Below are 21,836 nucleotides of genomic sequence, written 5' to 3'. Positions count from 1 at the left end.
AGCTTGCCTTGTGTAGATGCTGAGAAAAGAAAGAGGAGGTCTTTGCCTCAAATCAAAGGCACCACATAAAGGGCAGAGCTGGATCAGTGTTCTCTGTTCTGTCCCAGACTGAGTGACTCTCCACTGGCTTGTTTCTATTTCAAATCTGAAGTCTTATCTAAAGCATCCTGACCTTTCACAGAAAGCCCAGGACCAGTCTGGACCCAGGGGCAGAAGACAAAGGAAAGTTGCACCTTGAGCATAAATTCAGCCTGATGACATTATGTGGCTTCTGACAAACTTCAGGGCTAGGAAGGAGGACAGGTGGGGGCAGAGAGGAAGTTAGTTCAGGTTTGCAGCTCAAATTCTAACTCTGAGGGTGTAAACCTTTATTCAGTGAGATGGAAGGAAAGGCTCACATGCTTGGTTGTGAACTGCACCTGCCAAGATTCACCCCACTATGGCACTTGGAGGCCAGATCTTTTCGGAGTGTAACTCACTGGGGGCTACAGTTGCTGAGCACCTCCCAAATCAAGCCTTAGGAGAAGTAAGGATTATAAAATAGTAACAACAGTAACCCATTATTCCTTCTTAAGCTATGACAAGAGTATGCTTTGGGGATTTCTCAGTTGTTCAGCTTTAGATATCAAATTCAGATTAACTGCATTATATCATTACCAAAGATTTCAGACATGTTCCTTAAACTGCATGCAGCCCATTCGCTTCATTCCTTCCTTTGTAGTGAATGCCTCAACATACTCAGAGCCATATGAGTATGGCCACTAATATTTAATATAATTATATTCTGTAAAACCCATGAAAAGGAGTAGTTCTGTAATTTGTTTTTAGCTGACATAATGCCTCTGAAGAGCAGATTGATGTGCAGCTGGATAGGTCACCCCTAAACATAATGAGCTGAATTCTTTTCTCAGTTACGATGGCTTCAGCGCAGTTATACTGGCACAGCCTTTGCAGGTTTGGAAAGAGAGAGGGCATGATAGTGAGAGCAGGAAGGGAAAATGGCCTCCAGTGCAATGTATTGCTCTCTGGGCAGAAAGTACATAGCTCATGAAGAAAAAAAATCCCACTGGATCTTGTAGATAAGCAAGACTGTCCTTGGTTCTGAGAAGGGTGTCTTCCCTTTCTGCTCTGAGTCAGCCACTCCCACATTATCTCATTGTATGCACAGCCCTCATCTGTCGCAGGCGTCTTGCATGCCTCCCATTAGAGGAGAGTGACTTATGATAAGAATAAGTCTTTCTAATCAGCTGAGAAGAGCTGAGCAGAAGCCTTGGGCTTATGGAGGATGCCTTACCCGTTGTTCAGAAGTTTCTGCAAGCCAGTAAAGCAATATTTTGTTTGGAGCGCAAGTATAAATGTACTAGAATAAAATGTACAAGTGCAGCTATAATGGTCTTGTTTCCCATTTACACGAAGGTCAGTTTAGAGCAGTATGACAGTGTATCACTCACAACACACCTAACAGCCTTATTATACTGCTAGAGTCAGGTTAAAGAAGCCTTAGTATAAATGAGAATTCAGGCCTGCTGTGTCATTGTCTGGCACTTTGTTTGATCATTTGCATTAGTGAAATGTGGGCACAAATCACTACTGCCCTTATGTAGTATTATTCCATAGGCAGTTACAGTTGTGTGACTGCATTAAGTTCACTTATTCCAGAGATAAAGGATTTCTATTCATTTTTGGTTGCGTGGTTTAGCAGGGTCATCTCTGACTTTCTGTCTCAAAGAGCAAGTGAACCAGGAAAAGGAATAGACTCTTCTGCATCAACTGCTTGGGGTTCAATCATAAGCATCTCCTGCATAGAAGTCACAATAGATTCATGCTGCAAGTTGTCCAGAAGCAAAGCCTTAGACTGGAAGAGAAAGGGCTCATTAAGGTCAATGATGCTGTAATTTCTCTACCCTCTCAGAGTCTGCCAATAAATTGGAAAGAAAACTGTAATTATCAACCATTATCAATAGAATAGAAACTCAAGATAAACCAATGGGAGCAGCATAGAAAGCTGATCTTTTTAATTCAGCAAATTTCATTCATAGGACTATTTAATCTTAAGAAAAGGGACATTTTAGGCACTGAAATTTATGTGCAGACTTAACTTTGCAAACCAGGTAACATTGACTCATTTCTTGACACTTAAACATATGTTACTGCTTTCAGAGTCTTGAATGTTCCTGGAGCTGGAGACACCGTGCCAAGTTGTAACAGCCTATGTTTTCTTTAGTCTTGTAAAAGAAAAATACAATCTCATGTTACAATCTCAGGCCCATAGTGGGGGTGAGAAGGTAGTAGGCTGTGAAGCCATGAGAAAGGTAAAACAGATGCTGAGTAATTTACTTTTTCTTTAAGATGTGTATTGTTGTAGCTATTTTCCACTGCAAAGGCATGGAAGTGTCGTGAGATTCGTAATATCCACAGAGACCACCAGGGTTTTTAAGGTCTCATTAGAAGTCAAATGCTTAATACAATGATGTTAATATGGTGATAGCTTAGAGAGCTGACCTGATGCCATTAGGATTTGAAATTGTGGTATTATATTAGGTCTAGTAATTCTAAATGTGGGAATAGGTTCTGCTCAGTATAGAAAAGTGGGGAAGAAGAAAGGAGACCTGGCTTGTCAGGCTTTGTCCTAACTCAGGAACAGGAGAGTGATCTGGGGCTCTTCTACCATATTCTGTCTGACTTTGGTCCTCAGAGGACTGCCCTGCATTTTAGAATAGCCAAAATGCAACATGTTCTGACCATTCTGGGACCTCTCTAGGACCACCTTCCTCCTTTTCCAGGACAGAAGCTGTGAGCAGAGTAGTATTGCTTCTCTGGATCAGAGGAATCCCCAGCAGAGGAGATAGGGTGAGATTCTGTCACCTCTTTGCTGTCAAACTGATGCAAAATAGATGCAGTGGAATAGAGAAGCTCACCTCTGGAATTCTAGCTGCAGGGACAAAACATGTTGATCCTTTTTGGAAAATAATCTTGGCCAGGAGCAAGGTATGTTTGGGTGATAGACTTTCTCTTTTGCTTTTGTTTTTGTTTTTTGGTAAATCAAATTTGCTTTACTCTGGTTATGATGTTTGTAGCTGCAGGAAGGTAAAATTGCCTCAGTAGTTGGAGGAGAGCACTAACGTCTGTTTACAGGTCTGAGGGACAGCTTTTGAGCAATGACATGGCAGACATTACTTCCTGGTACTTTCATCCTGTGCTGGTAGTGGGGCTCCACCCATTAACAAACACTGGCCAACCTGGAGGTAATTCCATTTATGCCCTGCAGCAGGAAAAAAAATATAGGGAGGGAAGGCTAAAAAGAGCTCTGCTTTGTACCAGGTCACACAGGGTTACTGGAATGGCACTTGGAAAAAATGAGTTCCCTTCTCAGCTTGGTGTGTGACTCACTGGGCCCTGGATGAGTGAGCTGAGGCATGACTATCTCAGGGGATATGTCTGCATGATGTCTTGAAGAAAGATGCTTCCCAGAACCCCCTGCCCATCCACTCCTGCCCACCCAGATCAAACTTGGAAATTCAGCAGTGATGCTGCTCTGGCAGTATAGCCTGCTCTCAAATACACTTGAAACTGTTCTACTTTAGAGCGGTAGTCTACATCCATAAAATATGGATTAATGGGCCGCCCTGGAATGACTTTACCTTCACGTTCACAGGTTTGTTGTGTCCAACAAGAACATCTCTCCCTGGGCACACCAAGGATGAGATGTAGACAAGCCCTGTGTATCTGGAGGACTGAGGTTAACACTGTAGGGTTCATAGAAGTCCCGGAACGCAGTAGAACCAGATGGTGCCCAGCTGATAGAGGCACTTCCCCAGAGAACTCCTCCACAAAACTTCATAATGGCACACAATAGGCAGGCATAGTAATAATGGCCCGGGGCATTAAGTCCATGAGTTGCATGGACCCATGGCATCTCTCTCATGTGCACACGAGAATGACTCAAGAGCATGTTGCAAGTCCATTTTGCTTGTATCTTGCAATAGCATCTCAGCACTTTTGCCCTCTCTCTGTAGGTGACAACATGAACCAACATACTAATCGTATGGGGTGCATGCACTTTTAAGGCCTTCCCCCTGTTTGAGGACTTGCATGACTTGGTACTGAATTACTATTCCGGACCCCAAATCAACTTAAGTTTGTTTTCACTGGTGAACATACACGACAGATGTTACATTGTGATTGTTAATATTTTTTTCCAGTAAAACCAAAGATCCCAGATATGGACCAGGACTCTTGTATGGTCGATGCTGTACAAACACAGAACAGAAAGGCCAGTCCCTGCCACAGGTAGCTTACGTTCTAACCACAAAGGCTGTTTTTCAACTCAAGCCAAAGTGATTAACTCCAAAGTGGGGAAGCGGGGATATGTGTATTTGTGGGTCTGCCTGTGAGTTTTTTGTAACACTGGGCAAACCCGGTTTTGTGTAAGAAAAGACATTCCCTTCTGTGGTAGTTCACTGGCTGGCAGTCTCCAAAACACTGTGACTCTTCATGTGATGTAACCTCCCCTGAATGTGATAGCAAAATACACAAAACTAGCCATCTAATTTCCAGGTTAATTCTTTCAAATAAAATCACATATATTTTTGCACGGGGCTTGATTTAGGTTCAGAGTTTTTAACATGGATACCAGCTGTTAGTACCTCACATTTTTGAGTGTCTGTCAGGAGAGATCATGGCCAAGTCTGAACTGGCATGGAGTACGTATGCCACTATGGAAAGTGTTGTCGTTTCCAAAGCCACTATGGAAAACGTCGGACTTCTTCACTTTAGTTAGCATGAAAGCCTGTCCTTTTTTTTTTATTGCATGTTTAGATCTTCAGAAGAGTGTTTCACAATGGGGTTTTTTTAATCCAGTCTCTAAGGCTGAAGAATACTGTAAATAACTTTATAGGCATGTCGCCGTGTTTTCTATTTTCCTGGTTGATTTTTAAGCCTACATGTCACTACCTGGCATAAAACAAGGCATGAAATTACACTGGTCAAAACACACTACATGGAAAGCCTTTCTCCCTTGCACTACTTCACTGCTGCTGTAAGGAAATCACCCAGGTATTAGAGTTAAATAAGTGCTAGATAAAAAAGATATGCCAATATGCTGCATGCTTGAGGGCTACGTACCTGGAATGTTCTGCCTTCAGAAGAATATAGCCAAGGCCTGTCAGCCAAGAGGCCTCAGTTGATCTGTGCTGATTTCATGGCAGTACAAAGGGACTTTATGAATACGCACAGGAAAACTGGATCATTCAGGATGTCTGTATGTGAGTACACAATGCCTGATACTGTTCTGATTGGCAGAGCTGTAGTTTTATCTATAAAATAGGGATTAATGAGTCACATTTATAGGAGTTACATTCACACCAGATGTAGTTAGAAAAGGAGGCACTGGAGAAAAAGGGGAAAAACCATACTTAGGAAGGACATTGCAGTTTTCCAAATGACGTCATAAGTAACTTCTCAAGCATAAGGGCTTTGCCTAAGTTTCGCAGCAAATTGGCAAATCATGCTGAGTTTCCTCACTGAGCCCAGAAAGTGGGGAAGTATATTTTGTATTGTACTTCCTGCTTCTGTGTTCAGGAACCTTGCAGATAACTGGTATCCACTTCTGAAGTCTAAAAAATAGCTCTCCTGCTCTGGATGGAAACCCTACAACTTTTCTGAAGTTACGCAGTTTTCTCTGTTCATCCACACAATCCAAAATGAGCAGCTCATCTGTGCGTGGACAAAGGAATTAGGGCACTGGAATGGGAACCGGGAGGCTGGAGTTTCATACTGTGCTCTATGTGAAGCATGAGTATTGTCAAGTCTCAAGGTCTCTGCTTCTCCTCCCATTCCCTTTTCAGTATATAAATCTTTGGGGTAGGAGCTGCCCCTCACTATGTTGTGAGGTCTGCAATGGATGTACAGCACCTAGTATGTTGTTGCTTCTAACCACTTTTGTGGTGCAAGCAATCATCCTGATTTTCTGATTATTTTTGATTTCCTGTTTTTTTCTGAACAAAATTGTGTACAAGGCTACAAAGCTGAATAGGGAGAGGAGGGAAATGGCTTAGTGGTACAGAACTGTCATTCCTCAACTGCTAGGCAGAGGATGAAAGGGTGGAGGATTGGGTTGGAAAGGAGAGTGAGAATGGATTGGCAAAAGAAGAATGGGAGAGAGATGGCGGGGAGAAGAAGCAATAAAGAAAGGCATGGGTGGAAGGAGAGAAAGGAAAAATATAATTGGAGGAGGGTATGCTTTGTGGGCTATATAATACCAGTTTGTATGAAAAAAGTGCTGCTGAAATTAAAGGAGTGAATTGGGCCAGGTTGAGCCCACAGTAAATCAAATGCTATTCTTGCTTTATCGACAAACGAGAGAGACTACACTCACTCCCAGTGATGGGATATTTGTTCCCGTGCTTTACAATCCATAGTCCATACACAACCCTTGTTCAAGTTTTGGTGAGGTACAGTAAAAAGGAGTCCCTTCATAGTAATGAAGTTGACTAGACACCCTGCAGCCAAGTGGAAGGAAAGGCACAAAAGATCTCAATAGCTTGCAGTACAGCAATCACAGTTCTTGATTACGAATAACCTCTAGTTACAAGGTAAAATTCATCTTGGTGCATCTCTTACATCACTTGAACATCTCAGTTACCTCAGCCAGCTGTTAGGGAGGTTTAACTAGTCAATTGACTGCCTGTGGTAGCTCTGCTCTGGGCGACTTTTGCCTGGAATACAAGGAAAACCATTTTAACATGGGCCAAACGTCATGCCCCTATTCAGCCCTGAATCAAGAAAATACCCATGCAGAACAATGGGGGGGGGTTTTGTAAAGTCAGGACTGCTTTATTGGCCCCTCAAATGGTTTTGATATACACAAAACACTGTGTTTGTTAAGTCCAAGAAAGTCTTAGTCCTAAGGCTCTCCACAAATAATTCATACATGGAAACACAGCTGAGATGCAGGCACCTCTAGGACAGAGTTTGACAAGTGACTGGCGTGCTGCCAGGGGATATTAAGGCCTTATTCTTATCAAAATGGTGTGGGCCACCTTCCTCTCCTTGCACACAGAATTTGGATGAACTGCCGATAGTGATCCAAGGATTTCAGTGTGAGTTATTAGGAAATCTGTGCCCTACTGCTAAGCCATCTAGCTCTCTATTTGTCCTTGTGTTTGTTTATTGATCTTTATATTTGCTGTCCCCCTCTGGGTGTTGCTTAAGGAGCCAGTTAGTCAAATAATGTGATTTGTGATGATGTTGGGTATTCCAGTTCCTGGATGGCAAGGAGTAACTAAAGAGGGGCAGATTGCATATGATCTAATGATATAAATGGTGCCACCAAGCTATTGCGGAAGCTTGTAAAAACCCAAATTACAAACAAAGGGGCAGATTCTCTGGTACAAGCAGGCAGATTTGAAGGCACTGCTCCCATAGACAGCAGCAGAGAACTTGGCACGGTGTCCCTTTTTCCTCCCAAGAGCCCCCCTTTTTTAGCAAACTATTTATGTGATTCCCCTTTTGTACTTCTACATACCTGTCATTCCCCAGTGCATTTCTTTGGCATTATCTCCACTTTTTGCTCTCTGTCAAGAGGCCTTCTTTCAAGCAGTGGGAATTTTCATGGGTTAGGATGAAGAGATCAGTAGCTGGTGTGTCTCTCCCACTGCATTTTTAGGTTTTTTGAGCATCTGATCCTCTCGTGACTTCTGTCTTATGTTTGCCTGTCCAAAGTATTGTCAAATACACAGGTATTGCTCTCCCCTTCCCCTGCACAGGTGTGTGGAGTGAGATGCAAGACAGGGCATGAAGGGCCCCAACATGTGGAGTGGGTTCAGGGATGCACAGCCCCAGTGGAAGCTTGTGGTGTTGCCTTTGAGGAATGAATCCTTGCAGCATCTTTATGAAATGTGTCCTATTTCCTTTCCAGCTAAGGAAACACAAGTACACAGAGTGGATGTGGCGGCACACATAGACTAAGGCAGATTTGGTAAAGAAACCTCCATCTCCAAACTCCCAGTCCTGGACTCTACCCAAAAGACTTTCCAAAGCCTCAGTCTTTTCTTCACTCAACAGCAGCGGACCTTCTGCCGGTCAGTAACCTCTGCTAAGCCAATGCATTCCCGTTTGTTAAAGGTGTCTCTGCTTGTGCTCTGCTTAAGTGACCTACATGCACCTTTGGAATTGAGAACTGCCTAACAAGTGGCTTCAAATCTCACATGAAAAACTGGCAGTCAGGCCCATTCAGTGCACTGATGCACTGAAAACCTCCCGCAAGGTCATTAGTGTGGGTGTGTTGGTGTTTTCCCTAAGGAAAGTTTTGCCAAAATTATTTTTGTTTTTCCTTGGAAAATGTCAATATTGTGACTCTCTGCAGAAGCCCCAAACATTTGGCCCAAAAGCCATAAATATTTTGAGGGGCAGGTGGAAACTGAGAACTGGCAGGACCTGTGGGAGGTGGGTGGATAAAAGGCCGGTGTTCTCCATGGAAAGGAGGGTATGACGCGCATTAAGTTTAGGACTTGGTTAACCAACCACTAAAATCAACGTGCTACTGCCAGTAGTGCCAGCACGTGGCTTTTTAGCGATGCTTACTGCGGAGTAGCGTATTTGCGTGGTTTCGCCCGTGCACTACTGCGCAGTTAGCCTCGCGTAGGGACGCTTTTAGGGGCAATTTCATTTCTTTGTTGCCAAGGGCCGGGCCCAGTGCCTCTGACAAGGGGCGCCTCTTGCCTAGGGAAACCCTGGCCCTGCCTTCGCATTTCATGCAGAGCTCCCGCCTCAGGGCACCCCTGCCCGCAGCAGGGACCCCTCCCCTCCTCCTGGAGCTCTGCTTGCGAACCTTGACGTCACCCGGCGGGGACTGCGCAACACTGCGCGCGTGACGCCACAGGGGGCGGGGGCGGCCTGGGCCAACCGGCGGCTGCCATTGGAGGAGGGAGCCGGGGGCGTGGCTGGCAGGGTGTCACTAAGTAGTGAACTTTCTCCCGCCCTCGCGCTCGGCGCGGCTCCCTCTCCCCGGCCCTTGCGCGTGCGGATGGAGCTGCGCTGCAGCGTGGCGGGCAGCGGCGGGGGCCAGGCGGGCGGGCCGGCGCTGGCCATGGAGGGCCAGGGCTGCGGGGAGGACTACGAGAGCCTGCCCACCAGCGCCTCCCCCTCCACACACATGGTGGCTGGGGCGGTGGCCGGGATCATGGAGCACACGGTCATGTACCCCGTGGACTCGGTGAAGGTGAGGGGCCCGGGGTGGCGGGAGCACGGGCTCTTGCTCCTGCCCCTGCCCTGCGCGGGGATGGGCATGCTGCTCCCGTCGTGCTGCCCCGCTGCTTCCTCCCTCGGGTGGTGGAGCGGAGCGAGGGCTGGCCTCGGGCACTCCTGCCTGCAGGCAGCATGGCACGGGGTGCCGGGGCTTCCCGCCCCTCCGCCTGCCTTGCTGCTGCGGCCTGGCATTGTCTCCCTCCTCCGGCACCCCTCGCTCTGCGTGTGTGGGCCAAAGCAAAAATGCTAGGGAGGCGCCCTTCGGGTGAAGCCCATGCCCCTTGACGCCAGACAGAAGGGCAAAGAGAGCGAGGAGAGGATTGCTACAGTCGCCCTCGGGTGACTTGGGATTCCCAGAGCGAGGGCACCCTGGGGTTGTACAGGCCGTGGCAGTGGGCCTGGAACACGCAGGGGTTTAAAGGGAGGAGGAAGTTGTAGGAGCAGGTGAGTGCTGCCGGCTGCCTGGGCAAAAGTCCACCTTGTGTCATCTTGCTGCTGCTTCCCTTGCAGGGGGGAAGAGCTAGTTTGCCTTTAAGAAGTGCCAGGATAATCTCCAGAATTGTGCAACCAGCAGCGAACCCATCCGTGGAACCTGTTTGATCCCTTTCTGAGGGCGTTCCAACACGCTGTGCAGTGCACGGAGGAAACCTGGCAAGAGGAGCAGCAGCGGAGCCTGATCCCCCTGGCTAAGGCGTTTTTGAAAGCCTCTGTGTCTCCAGGTTCAGTGGCTTGTGGCAGGCAGGATCAAGTGAGGGTCGGGAGCAGGAAGACCCAGCAGCAGAATTTTTTTTCATTTGCTTCCATTTAGGGGCGCACACGTGGCAGTTTCCAAGGCAGCCTGCAGTCACCTTTGCCTGTAATCTTAGCGGGAGGTGGTTGACTGCCTTCAGTGGACCACTAGTGTGTTTGCTCAGCTGAGGAGAAGAAAACCTTTACCTGAAATCCCAGCCCCATGCATTTAGTTCAGGTACATGCAATGCTGTATCACAAGGGTTGGCAACATTTTTGGGGCTAGCACAAAAACCCCTGCAACCTGGACTCGGAAGATGTTGGTGTGCCGGGTCAGAGAGTAGGAGAGCCACAGGGGGCCCAATGCTTGTTGTGGCAGTGCAGCCTTGGCCCCTTCTCTGCTGTGCTCCCTGAGGCATGTGTGCAGCTGCTGCCAGCAACAAGCAAGGCCACGGCTCTGGACCCTGGTGCGGCTGCTTGTGGCCTTGTGGCTTTCTGCTTTGAGCAGCCTAGGCTCTGGGCAGGCCCCTGCCACCCACCACAGAGCCCAGGCTGCTCTCAGCAGGCAGCTGTGAGCCTGCAAGTGGCTGTACCAGGGTCCGGAGCCCCGGCCAGGCACGCTGCCAGCAGTGACGGCACGTGTGCCTCGGGGCACAGTGGGGAATGGGCCGTGGCTGCACTGCTCCCAGCTGTGTGCCCCAAGGCATGTGTGCAGCTGCCTCCAGCCACAGAGCCAGGCCAGGGCTCCATACGCTGATTCAGCTGTTTACACCCTGCCCACTGCCTGCTACGAGCAGCCTGGGCTCTGTGGTGGTGGTGGTAGCTTTGGGGTACGTGGAGGGGAAGGGGCTGGGGTTAAGCTGCCTAGGCCCCTTTGCCGTGTGCCCCGAGGCACGTGTGCAGCCCCTGCCAGGCTGGGGCTCCAAACCCTGGTGCACCAGTTGCAGCTTCCCAGCTGCCTGCCACATCCAGCTCCAGCTCTGGGCCTGAGCCAGCTGTGGCATGCCAAGCAAAATGGCCTCATGGTCTGGCATGCACAGTGAGGATTGCCACCCCCTGCTCTATCAGACCCGTCTTCTGGGAAATTGCTGAGTGTAGTGCTATGATATTAACAGCCCTGTCTGGGGCACTTAATGCTATCATGGTGTAAGGTGGGCACCAGTGATAATGTGACTACTCGTGTGTAATGAATGGAAGCTCTCAAGTGTTTGTCTAAGTATGCGTGGAGCTCGGAGTCGTGTTTCGGCCTGGCGAAGCTTGTTTGTGACTGTTTTTGAGCTATGCAACCTTTCTTAGATTTAATGTAAATTTTAGCTTGCATTCTAATGTATGAAGATAGCAGACACCACGACATCCTTTTTAAGTGGTCTTTTGACTTTCTGACACAATTGAGGGAGTAGGCAGGCTTGGGTGTGGGGCTATACAAAATCTGTGTAACAACATCAAACAGAATTCTAGCTTAATATTTCTCTGTCAATCCCAGCTCACTGAATGCTTGCTTACTTGTAAAAGGAGCAGCTGTGGGGCCTCATCTCCCTCATTAAAGAGAGGGATTTGGGGTGGGAAGACACTAACTTTATTAGCCTCTTGTGGTGAAACCAGATAGACCTGTGCTGTGACCTGGAAAGCCAAATGAAATTAGTGGGTTGCAGGCTGAGTCAGCAGAACCTAATGCTGCTTTATGTATGACATGAGCAAAATCCAGTGTGAAAGTAAAAACTTAGTTTAGGAGCTCACCTTGTTCTCGTCAAGGTACCTGGACTGACTTTCCACATAGCCTGAGAGAGAGAAAACAGCTTTGTCGTTAGGGAACAGGATGGGAAGTTTGGTCTCCGGTGTCCTATTTCTGAATCTGCTGGAGGCTGCTTCTGTGCTTTTGCTTAGTGTCTCTGCTTCCCAGTATCTCAGTTACTCCTGTGATGAGTGGGCATACGCCCTCATGCACAGCTTGAGACATTAGTTGTATTTGTAAGTGTGAGAACTGCAAAAGTAGCACTTGTCTGTCCTAACACAGACTGTATTGTGCAAATCAAACTGGTAGTATCTATTACCTATGTGTTGTGCCCCCCACCCCCCGATATTCAAAACACAGTATTTGAGAGGTACCCTTAAAATAGTAGAACTTGTCAATTTTAGGATGTGGAATGCTTCATATTATGCTGCCAAGATTTCTGTCTTATTTGGCAGGTGACCCCTGCCTGCTTTTCTTCAACATCGTAAAACATTGTAATCTTGGGTCTTTCCTTCTGTAAGGTTCTTAGGTGGGGAATCGCAGTAAACTAACCCTTCTTGTACTGTCAAATGGAGGAAATATTACGGGGTCCTTGCATGTAAACAGTTGAGACCAGATGCTTTAATTTATCCCCTAGCCGATGCATGCAGGAGCATATGAAACAACAACAGATAGATGAGCAGAGTATGGAAGACGAGGAAATTCCACCATCAGACTGCTGGTGAGCTAGACACGTCGGCAGACTACTGAGATACGCAGAGGGAATGTTTGTGCCTGCTTTTGTTGGTTTCTAGTAGAAGCATCTCGTACGTGTGTTCCTCTTGGCTCTTAGGTTTAAATCATTGTGTGCTGTCTTAAAATCCACAGTCACTGTGGGACAGAATGACCTTTGGATCCGGGTTCTGCTTTATAGTACAGAATCGTAGAAAATGAGGGCTGGCAGGGACCTTAGGAGGTCATCTTAGTCCAACCACCTGCTCAAAGGCAGGACCATACCTGACTAGATCATCCCAGCCAAGATGTTTGCCTACCTTGTCATACTATCGTAGTACTGGCTGTAAATAGTTAATATTAACCCCATGCCACTTTGGGTTTTGTGTTAACAGACAAACAGTTATAATGAGCACATTTATATTTTGCTAAGTCATGGTTGGAGTCATTCATCAACATGCAGGACTTTCCAGTGTTATTCAGCAGGGAATTTCCTTGACTGGGAAATGGCTAGGAATAGAGAGAGAATGAAAGTTAATATGTCTGGGTTTTTTCTTTTAACTAGAGTTCCTTCTGTGGCAGCATGCAAATACAGTGGGATCTACCGCACTGTGGAGTGGAAGTCTTAAATTGCTTTACACTCTGGCAGTGTTTGCTATCCATGGCAGTTAACTAACATTTTTCTCCTGTGGGTGGGGAGACAGCTTGATTGCGATTCTTCACACTTGCTGAAGACCTGTCACTGCTTAGAGGTGGGGAAATCTTTCCATTCTATAGCTGTGGAAACTTGTCGCAGGGGCCCACCATGTCAGTGGCAGAACTGCAAATACAGTCCTGGCCTAAAGTTTCTTGTTCTGCCCCCGATCATGAAATCCTGATGCCATGCACAGAGCCTGCTTTTCCCAGTCGGGTACATTAGGAATGAAGGCTGAAAATACTGAAATATCAGACTAGCTGTTTTAGTCTAGCAAAAATTATCGAATGCTATCAATGATACTTGAATTTTGCAATGCAAGTTACCCAATCCCACATCGTGTACTAAACTGCTTACTGCTGCCATGGAAAGTCTTCACGTGTTCTTCTTTAGCAAAGCTGGGTAAATAGAGGAGAAGTGTAGAGGCATACACACAGGCAGAAGATTGGGTAATCCAGAATTTAGCCAATAGGCAGGAATTTACCAAAGGTTCAGTGGGTCTTTTAAGAGAAATAGGACATTTTTTCTCTTGTCTCCTGAGACAAGTTGGCCCATCTCTTTTAGCATGTCTTGTAACTGAAAAGGAAGCTGTGATGTGGCGATCCTGTTAGTCAGTCAGTTGTGGGGCTGAGCGATTGGAATAGCCTGACACGTTACATAAAATTGTGTCCCTGAAGTGATGCAAGTGGCTGGCTTCCTCTAAAAGGAAACATGCTTGATTTCCAGCATCCCTTTTTCTGCTAAACAGAAAATGAAAATGTTGCAATGTGTAGAGCAGTTTCTCTTTCCATGTTGCAGTTATACTTTGGCTTTTTTGGGCTTTTTTTCTTTTGTTCTGACTTGTTATTTTCCTTAATGAAGGGTTAGCTATGTTTAAAGCAGGCAGTGAAGTCATGATTGTTACTGAGGACATTGTGTAGCTCTCGGATGTGTGACAATATACACTGAAAGAGCAGCTTGGAAACCTTTTTTGATTTTTTTGATAATAGTACTGCCCATCATAGTGATATACAAAGATCTCTTGATACAGCTGTGTCACTACTGTGCCTAATTGTGACAGGAGATGGAATTGACTTCTTGGTACTTGGTGTATGAATGAAACTTTGGAAACTTTATTATTTGGCATGTTCTAATCAGAGAAACAACTATTTGTTAGTTGCGTGTTTGCAGGTTTTTCCTTTGTGTTAATCTGTGACAAGTAGTCCTGATTTTTTTTTTAAATAAAGAATACATGACTGATCTCTGCAGAAGTTGTAGCTAGGTTATAATTTATGTTCCTGCTAGGGGTTGTACCTATACTTGTTAGGGGTTTTTAAAAAATCCTTCCTGTATGCTGATGAAGCCTGTGTTTTACCTTTGGGGATGGGAGTGGAGGAAAAGAGAGACGGGACTTCTAGAAATCTGCCTTTAAACCTGAAGGAGAGAAACACAGTACTTACACAGGTGTGGGAGAGAGTGTGGTGGTATTCTCTGAGGTTGCACCCCATCCATGCAGATATACAACTCTTCTTACTAGTGATCTACCCTGCACAAAGCAAACAAATTTATTTGCAGCTGCTTTTAGTTGCTTAGATATGAGTGTGGGTTTCTTGTAATGTAGGTCATCAAAAAACAAATGAATACAGTGTGATTGCTTGTTTTGTGCTGGGATGGAGGTTGGCTGGCATCAGCATAAATTCTTGATCTGATTTACTGGTTAGAGAAAAATCAAGCTGGTCTCTGAAAGATGCTTTGTTGTATTTTCCTGGTTCTAAAAAGGAACATTTGTATCTTCAGAGCTTGGCTGTAGCAGCTGCTGATACCACATGCTTCTACCTGGATATGGTACCAGTTGTAGCTTAAATTGATGTTGCTTGGACTTCCTATAATTGCTTCTTGTAAACAGATTAAATCAAGTCTCAGGCATCTGGAAAACGGCGCTGAAGCATGTAACTTGTTGCTTCTGCATCATGTTTTGTCTGATCCTACAAACTCCTTATGCTTCTTTCTGATACGCTCTTAGATCATAGAAAACTCAGCCTGGAAGGTCAGTCAGCCCTGTTCTGGTTAAAGCAGAATTGTCTGTCGCCATCCATGCCAAGAGGAAGGACTGCCTTAGGATGAAGCCTCTGGACTGAGATTCTGTAGATCAGAGTTAATTTCCTGGTTCTGCCAGATGCTGAGTGCCTCTGGGCAGCTTGTTTCATCTGTGTCTGTTCCCCAGTCTGTACAGCAGGATGAAAGCTGCTTTCTTCAGGTGCTTGGGTTACGTTAGTCAGCTTGGAGCTGTGACAGTATTAGTGAATGTCCAGATTTAAAAAACCCCTAAAAATCTGGAATGTCCCTTACTTGCTGCCCTTCCAAAATGAAGAGGTCCTGGGTACCACTGGTGATCTGTCCCCAGAAACCAGTTAGGCTCCTGTGGACTTTGAGTCAGGAACTAAATGTACCAATCAAGCCATTGTTATATAGGCACATCTATTGGGTTTTATCTGAGTGAGGCAGCAAATGAAGAGTGTTGAATAATCCACTTAGGTTGTATACATGAGCATTCAAAAAAATTAGTGCACATCCTGGTTTGTGCAAGGATTTCCATGGCTCAGCTTAAACATTGCCTCCTTCAGGTAAACTGAAACCAGCTTTACTGGGTAATCTTTAATTGTTCTAGATGCTTTGCTGCTTATGCAATAAGGATTATTTTAAGTTAGTTGGCATAAAAGTTACTTGATTGCTTTACAAACCGTAGGCATGTGAGGGCTTTGAAAGAACTGGTTTAACTTTAGGTAGGGTAGCTGAAAGAACTGAATTGTCCATGCTGGTATCTGGATTTGTTGTATCCAAGATACAAACTGGTTCTGGTCACTGTGGTACAAGGGGACTGATTGTTGTTGGAAGTCCATGTACACACACACCAGTGAAGCACTGCTTGGATAATGGAGCACCCTCTGGAGCTCTTCTTTGAGGTCCTGGGCTATAAATTCAGTTGCTAAAAAACCTCTCGTCCTCATTGCAGGTTTCTAAATGTCACTTTTTTAAAGTATACTCGGGTGTCTGCCAGCGATACTGGGCAATAGTCACTGCAGGTAAATGTACTGTAAGTTTATTCCCAGAGCTCTGAATGGTCTTAATAAAGCAATAATGAGTTAACCAGTACTACAAACGCCAAATTAGAGCGGGTTTATGTTTATTTCTAAAGGACTGTAGCTGGGGTTTGACTGTAGAAGATGAGCATCAGGATTATAAAGGGCTTTAGGTTCTTGCAGGGTTCAGCTCTTGTCTTATGGGTCTTTTATTGCTTTATGGGAGGCTGTATTCTGATGTGTGCCTCTCTTGGGACTTAAAGCCACAGTGCGCATGCTCAGCACTGCTGGACTGAGGCACTCCTAGGGTGCAGGCTAGATTGTGACGAATCTGTTACTGGCTCAGCTGTGATGGTCTGGAGTGAAGCAGAGTCTGAGAGGCTGAAAGACAAGGGTGTTAGAGACTAATTCCCTGTCTTTTGCCATTTCACACCTGGATCCAAGCTATTGTCAACCCTGGCTTAGGTTTTTTAAATGCAGGGAGTGTCAGAACTTGCACCACCTTGTATGCTTAAGCTCAGTTGCTCAGTCAAGAGTCCATGGTCAGCATGATTCAGCACGAACTTCGGAGAAATGTGGGATTGTCTTGCAAACAGGGCATTCAACTTAGACTCTCAAAATTGTGGCTAGATTCCTGGCTTTGCCACAGATAGCCTGTATGACCTTGGGAAGTCGGTCGGTCTCTCCAGCTGTAAAATGTCTTTTTCCCTGCTATTTGTTATCCCTGATCCAGGGAGCAGGTAGGATTTTGACCTCAATACTTGTAAACCGCCCAGCACAGAGGCTCTGGGTGTTTGCTTCTGATGTTTTAATCCATTGCTCAGCACAAAAGAGCAATGAAGGAGACTTTCATAGGGATGGGGAAGCATTCAGTCCTTGCATTAAAAGCAGGCTGGGTAAGGCTGTACTTGCACATAGAAGTCCCAAGTGATGTGACATTTAAATCATTGGAGTACTGCATCCAGTTATGGGCACTGCACTTCAGGAGGGATGTGGACAGCATCGAGAGGGTCCAGAGGAGGCCGCTCGCATGGTCAGGGGGCAGCAAGGCAGGCCCTACGAGTGGAGGCTATGGGACCTGAACCTGTTCAGCCTCCACAAGAGAAGGCTGAGAGGGGGTCTGGCGGCCATCTAAAAGCTGGCCAAGGGGGACCAGCAGGCAATAGGGGAGTCCCTGTTCCCCTGAGCGCTACCAGGGGTAACGAGAAATAACAGCCATAAGCTGACTGAGAGTAGATTCAAGCTAGACATCAGGAGGCGCTACTTCGCAGTTGGGGCGGCTAGGATCTGGAACCAGCTTCCAAGGGAAGTGGTGCTCGCCCCTGCCCTGGGGGTCTTCAAAAGGAGGCTAAATAATCACCTAGCTGGGGTTATTTGACCCCAGCATTCTTTCCTGCCCATGGCAGGGGGTCAGACTTGATGATCTGCTCAGGTCCCTTCTGACCCTACCTACTGTGAAACTATAAATATGAAATAACTACTGTTTTGCCCCAGTGCAGCTATGAATTTGCTAGTGGCAATGTTTTGCTCAAGTTTAAATTGCTGTGCAAGGCTTCAGAGTGATTTACAAAGGAGGTCAGTATTATCTCCGTTCCTCTCAATTGTAAAGAGAGCTGTAAGTTGCTAGAGGTTATCCTGCAGGTCAGTGGCACTGCTAGGAATAGTCGTCTTCTTCCAAGTCCCAGTCCCATCCAAGATATAACTTGTTGTACACATGTTCTGTTGAGCAGTTTTTGCTAGCACTGGACCAGGCTGCCTGGGTCCACACCCTTGCTTGTGCAGGTAACTGCATTGCCTTATAAAAGAGACCATACAGTCGAACACTATCTGAAGTAGGGGTATTTTGCCCCTGGGACATAAGTAGATTTCCCAGGATCAGGCTCAGGGCTTTAATGCCTTTCTGTACTGTTTGATATCTCTTTGGACTGGACAGCCTATTGGCACATGTGAGCATTACTAATAAGGTGTTTTATTTTTTGTTAAGAAAATATTTTTATATCCATGTCTAAACTAAGCACTTTTGGATTGGGCCAAAATGTGGCCTAGTTTGTGCAAAAGAACACCTGGAAGCCAAATGTTTATAAAACTTGGTAACTAAATTGTGCAGTCCTCAAGTACTTCCATTCTTTGACCCACTTGCTTTTGGCCACATGTCTTCATTGGTGGCTATGACTGGTTGCCTCGGGAAGCTGAGCTTCATTTTTAAACTTAATTTCTTTGGCTTCTGAGTTGAACTCATCAGGCTGCCTTGATTTTTCAGCCAGGACTTAATATGTTCTAGGTTAGTGGTATGTTAGTGGTTTTAAGTTTTGTTCTTAATGGGTTTAACAACAATTAATTTGCATGGACATGTGTTGGTTTTTCAAAGCAATTTAACCTTGTGAAGAAGAGTTAGTTTGCATCTTAACCAGCAGCAGGTTGAATATAGCTCATTGGAGTTTCTTTTGTCCACAACCTAAATTAGGCAGCTTTTATCTACCGTGATCTTTTTTTTTTTTCCTTTCCTGTTGTCTTTACAGCACAACTGATGGCAGTAATGGAAAGAAGCGCCATCCAGAGTCCTGACTCTGCACATGTCTAGGCTTCCCCTCTGTGCACTCGCTTCTGTGAGGTCTCGGCGATGCGGGGAAAATGCCTGGAAGAACATGTTCTCCAGTAGTGTCCTTTGTTCTAATTTTTTGAAATGAGTCATGTTGCTTTGGAATAGCACACTCAGTGTATACGAATCAAAATGCTTATTTCACAGCAGTGTCAGCCTGAGGAACTGTTGCAGATCCTGCAGTAATTATTCATTCAGTTTTGTGCAGGTAGACCTGAGACCATGTATGTGAAGTCCAGTCTACCACTGAAAGGTTCTCGTGGTGTTGCACCAAGTCATCCTGTGCTTTAGCAGCAGCTTAGACGGCCAGAGCTGTGCTGGTGTCAGGTTTCCTGAATGAAGGAATTATGTTGGCAAAAGTCTACTATTGCTTCCATATTTACTCTTGGGTTTTAAAATGGTTTGCTGGTATCAAGTAGTACAGCTTACAGCCCTGGCAGAAGTCCAAGTGTAGACCTGTCCTGAATGAAACAATGCACTTGGCTAGGAGAGCTGTTGGAGGGCAAAGCGTTTAACTCTTGAATAAAACCCTTTGCATCTTGACACCTTGGATCAAGGGCAGACAGTTATTTCGGGTGGACTGCCACTTATTGAGTTTTGGCAAGCTGTCGAGGGCCGCATGGGTAACCACGCCCCCTGGGTGCCCTGCCTTCGGGTCACCCACCATCTTGGGACCAGAAGTCCCACCCCCTAACCCTCGACTTTTACCACCAGAAGTCCCTCCCCTTCCCCCAAAAATACTGCTGTCAGCCAGGGGTTTTGCCACCTCAGAAACAGAAAAATACCAAATTTATATTCTAAAAATCGAACATCTGCAACATTCATTAATTTGATTTAAAAAAAAAAAAAATTTGTCCTGATTGACATGCATTTGTGCATTGTACACAGCGGTGATTGCACAATAGTTTAAAATTAAGTCTTACTCTTGTATATTGTGGGTGGGTCATGGGGGGGTGAGTATAGGTTTGTGGGGGGCTGTGGGGAGGGAAAGGTGTGTGGGGCGAGGGGGTGTGTGCGTGTGGATATGTGGGATGTGGGTGGGTATGGGGTTTGTGGGGAGCAGTGTGTGGAGGGAGGGTAGCGGGGGTGGGGGTCTGCATGTATGGTGAGGTGTGCTTGTGAGACTCAACTTTCTCTCTCTCGCTCTTTCTGTCTCATTGCATGCACATGTACCACACGTGTGCTCCTAGCCCTGGGGTACCAGCACAGACCTCGTGCTCCCACAGTCTGGTGATGCAGCCTGGGGCCACATGGTGTCAAAGCAGTGAAAGCCAGGGCAGGCAGAGGCTTCTGGTGGGATGGGGCCAGGCCAGCTTTGTTGGTGGCTTCTGCTGCCTCCCCCCTGGGTCCTACTGCCCCTGGCTCCTGTCATCTCTGACAGGCAGCCAGGAGCAGATAAACATTCATTTTTCTAAACTTTTTAGGGGCCCTACAGGCTGGATACAATGGTCTGGCAGGCCAGATTTGGCCCACGGACCGTATTTTGCCCGCCCCGCCTTAAACTTAATGCTAACTTGTAAAATAGTCCATTTTACCTGTTTAGCCCCTCTCTCTTACTACTTAAATCTCTCTCTCTCTCTTTTTAATTTGTCTGTCTCTCTGTCTTTGGAAAGACTGCACACTTTAACTCTAGTGCATGGCTGTGGTCCTAGAAGTGCTTACCTAGTGGCAGTTGTGTGCTAGCCCCCCTGGGACAGTTTGGGTTGTCTGCCCTCCATGGAAAGGATTAAACTCTTAACTTTTATACGGTTGTGCCATTTGTGACTTTGCTCAGCACATATGTTGAAAAGCTGAAATGAAATGCCAGGTCCCCTGGCATCTAGTCTCCTCAGGTGACTTGTTGCGTCAGATTAGTGGTGGCACATGGGCTAGAAGAGACCTGCTGGCTGTTTTGCCACCTTTATAGGTTTGTTTTTTCCTTCTTCCCTGCACTACCTCTTAATCTTGGTGTCTGTGGTTTTTCCTGAACACAGTAATGCAGCCTGCAGGCAGGGAGTGGGGAGGAAGCGTTGTGCTCTCAGATTTGAGGGCAGTGATTGGCTTGAAACTAGAGTAAGCGCACTACAGCTTGTTAAAGGGACTTGGACTAATACTAAAATTTAAGTAAAGATGGGGAAGATTGTGTGCCTTTCACCATGCTGAAGTTATTACTCTTTCACTGAATCCTCTGGGGGCCAATTAATACATTGCCACCTATATTTTTATTATTGTTATTGTTGTTCCTGCTGCTGTTTCTGTTTGTACACTTTTTGCTTTCCCTGGCATCTTAGTTCTGGAGTCAATTCAGGAATGTAGACTTTCCACTCGATGGAGTTGACACCACATCCAGTTAATCTTGAGGAGGGAGACTGTAAACAGCGTTGCTACGTTGTAATAGGCAGCAGATTAGCTGACTTCCCGGTCCTAGAACAGCAAGCAGGGAAGTTGCAGCAAGCTTTGTCAAGCCACTCCTCAGCTGCTGCTTTTCCCCCTCTTAAGTGTTGAGTTTAAGTTTGATCATACATGGCACAGTGTTTACTTGCATAGTAAAAGCATGTGCTCTGACTTCAGCAAGGATTTCCTGCCTAATCTCTGAAAGTGTTTGGTTGTTAGTCCTCACTCTAAACTAGAGCATACAAAATATGCAGAAGTAATGGATAGCCCTTTAATAGAGAAATGTGACCTTAGTTCCTGCTTCTGTCACAGGCACTAAGGGTGCAGACAGAAGTAGGGTTACCATACGTCTGGGTTTTCCCAGACATGTCCTGTTTTTGGACCCTCCAGTCTCCGTCCAGATGGTCTGTTTGGTTTTTTTAAACCTGAACCAGTGTCTGGGATTTTGCTCTGCTCTGGTGGGAGCTGGGGGAGGGTGATTGGAGGCAGCAGGTGCACGTGCATCTGCATGCGCACGTGCACATGTCTGACGTGCAGCCAGGCAGGGGAGTGGGAGCAGCCCCAGCAGACTTGCTTGCATCTAGCTGTCGGGAGGAGGAAGGTTTGAGGGTCGGGGCTGGGGGACTGTCCAGAAGTCTGGAGGGGTGGCAGGGGTGTGCGGAGGGGATGGATGTATGAGGGGGGTGGGTGCTT

General features: G+C 46.2%; 1 protein-coding gene across 1 annotated transcript in view; it reads left to right on the top strand.

The window, feature by feature from the left end:
- The first annotated feature begins 9,011 nt into the window (after nt 1-9,011).
- SLC25A37 (solute carrier family 25 member 37) overlaps nt 9,012-21,836 on the top strand; it is a 26,285-nt gene continuing 13,460 nt past the window's right edge. The window contains exon 1 of the mRNA XM_019504159.1: nt 9,012-9,220. Coding sequence (XP_019359704.1) covers nt 9,026-9,220 — 195 coding nt within the window. The 5' untranslated portion in view covers nt 9,012-9,025. The remainder of the gene's footprint in view (nt 9,221-21,836) is intronic.

The sequence above is a fragment of the Gavialis gangeticus genome, unplaced genomic scaffold (assembly GCF_001723915.1).
Source record: "Gavialis gangeticus isolate Ggan-Ray unplaced genomic scaffold, GavGan_comp1, whole genome shotgun sequence".
NCBI lineage: Eukaryota > Metazoa > Chordata > Crocodylia > Gavialidae > Gavialis > Gavialis gangeticus.
The sequence above is the reverse complement of the archived record's forward strand: the minus strand, read 5'-3'. Positions and strand labels throughout refer to the sequence as shown.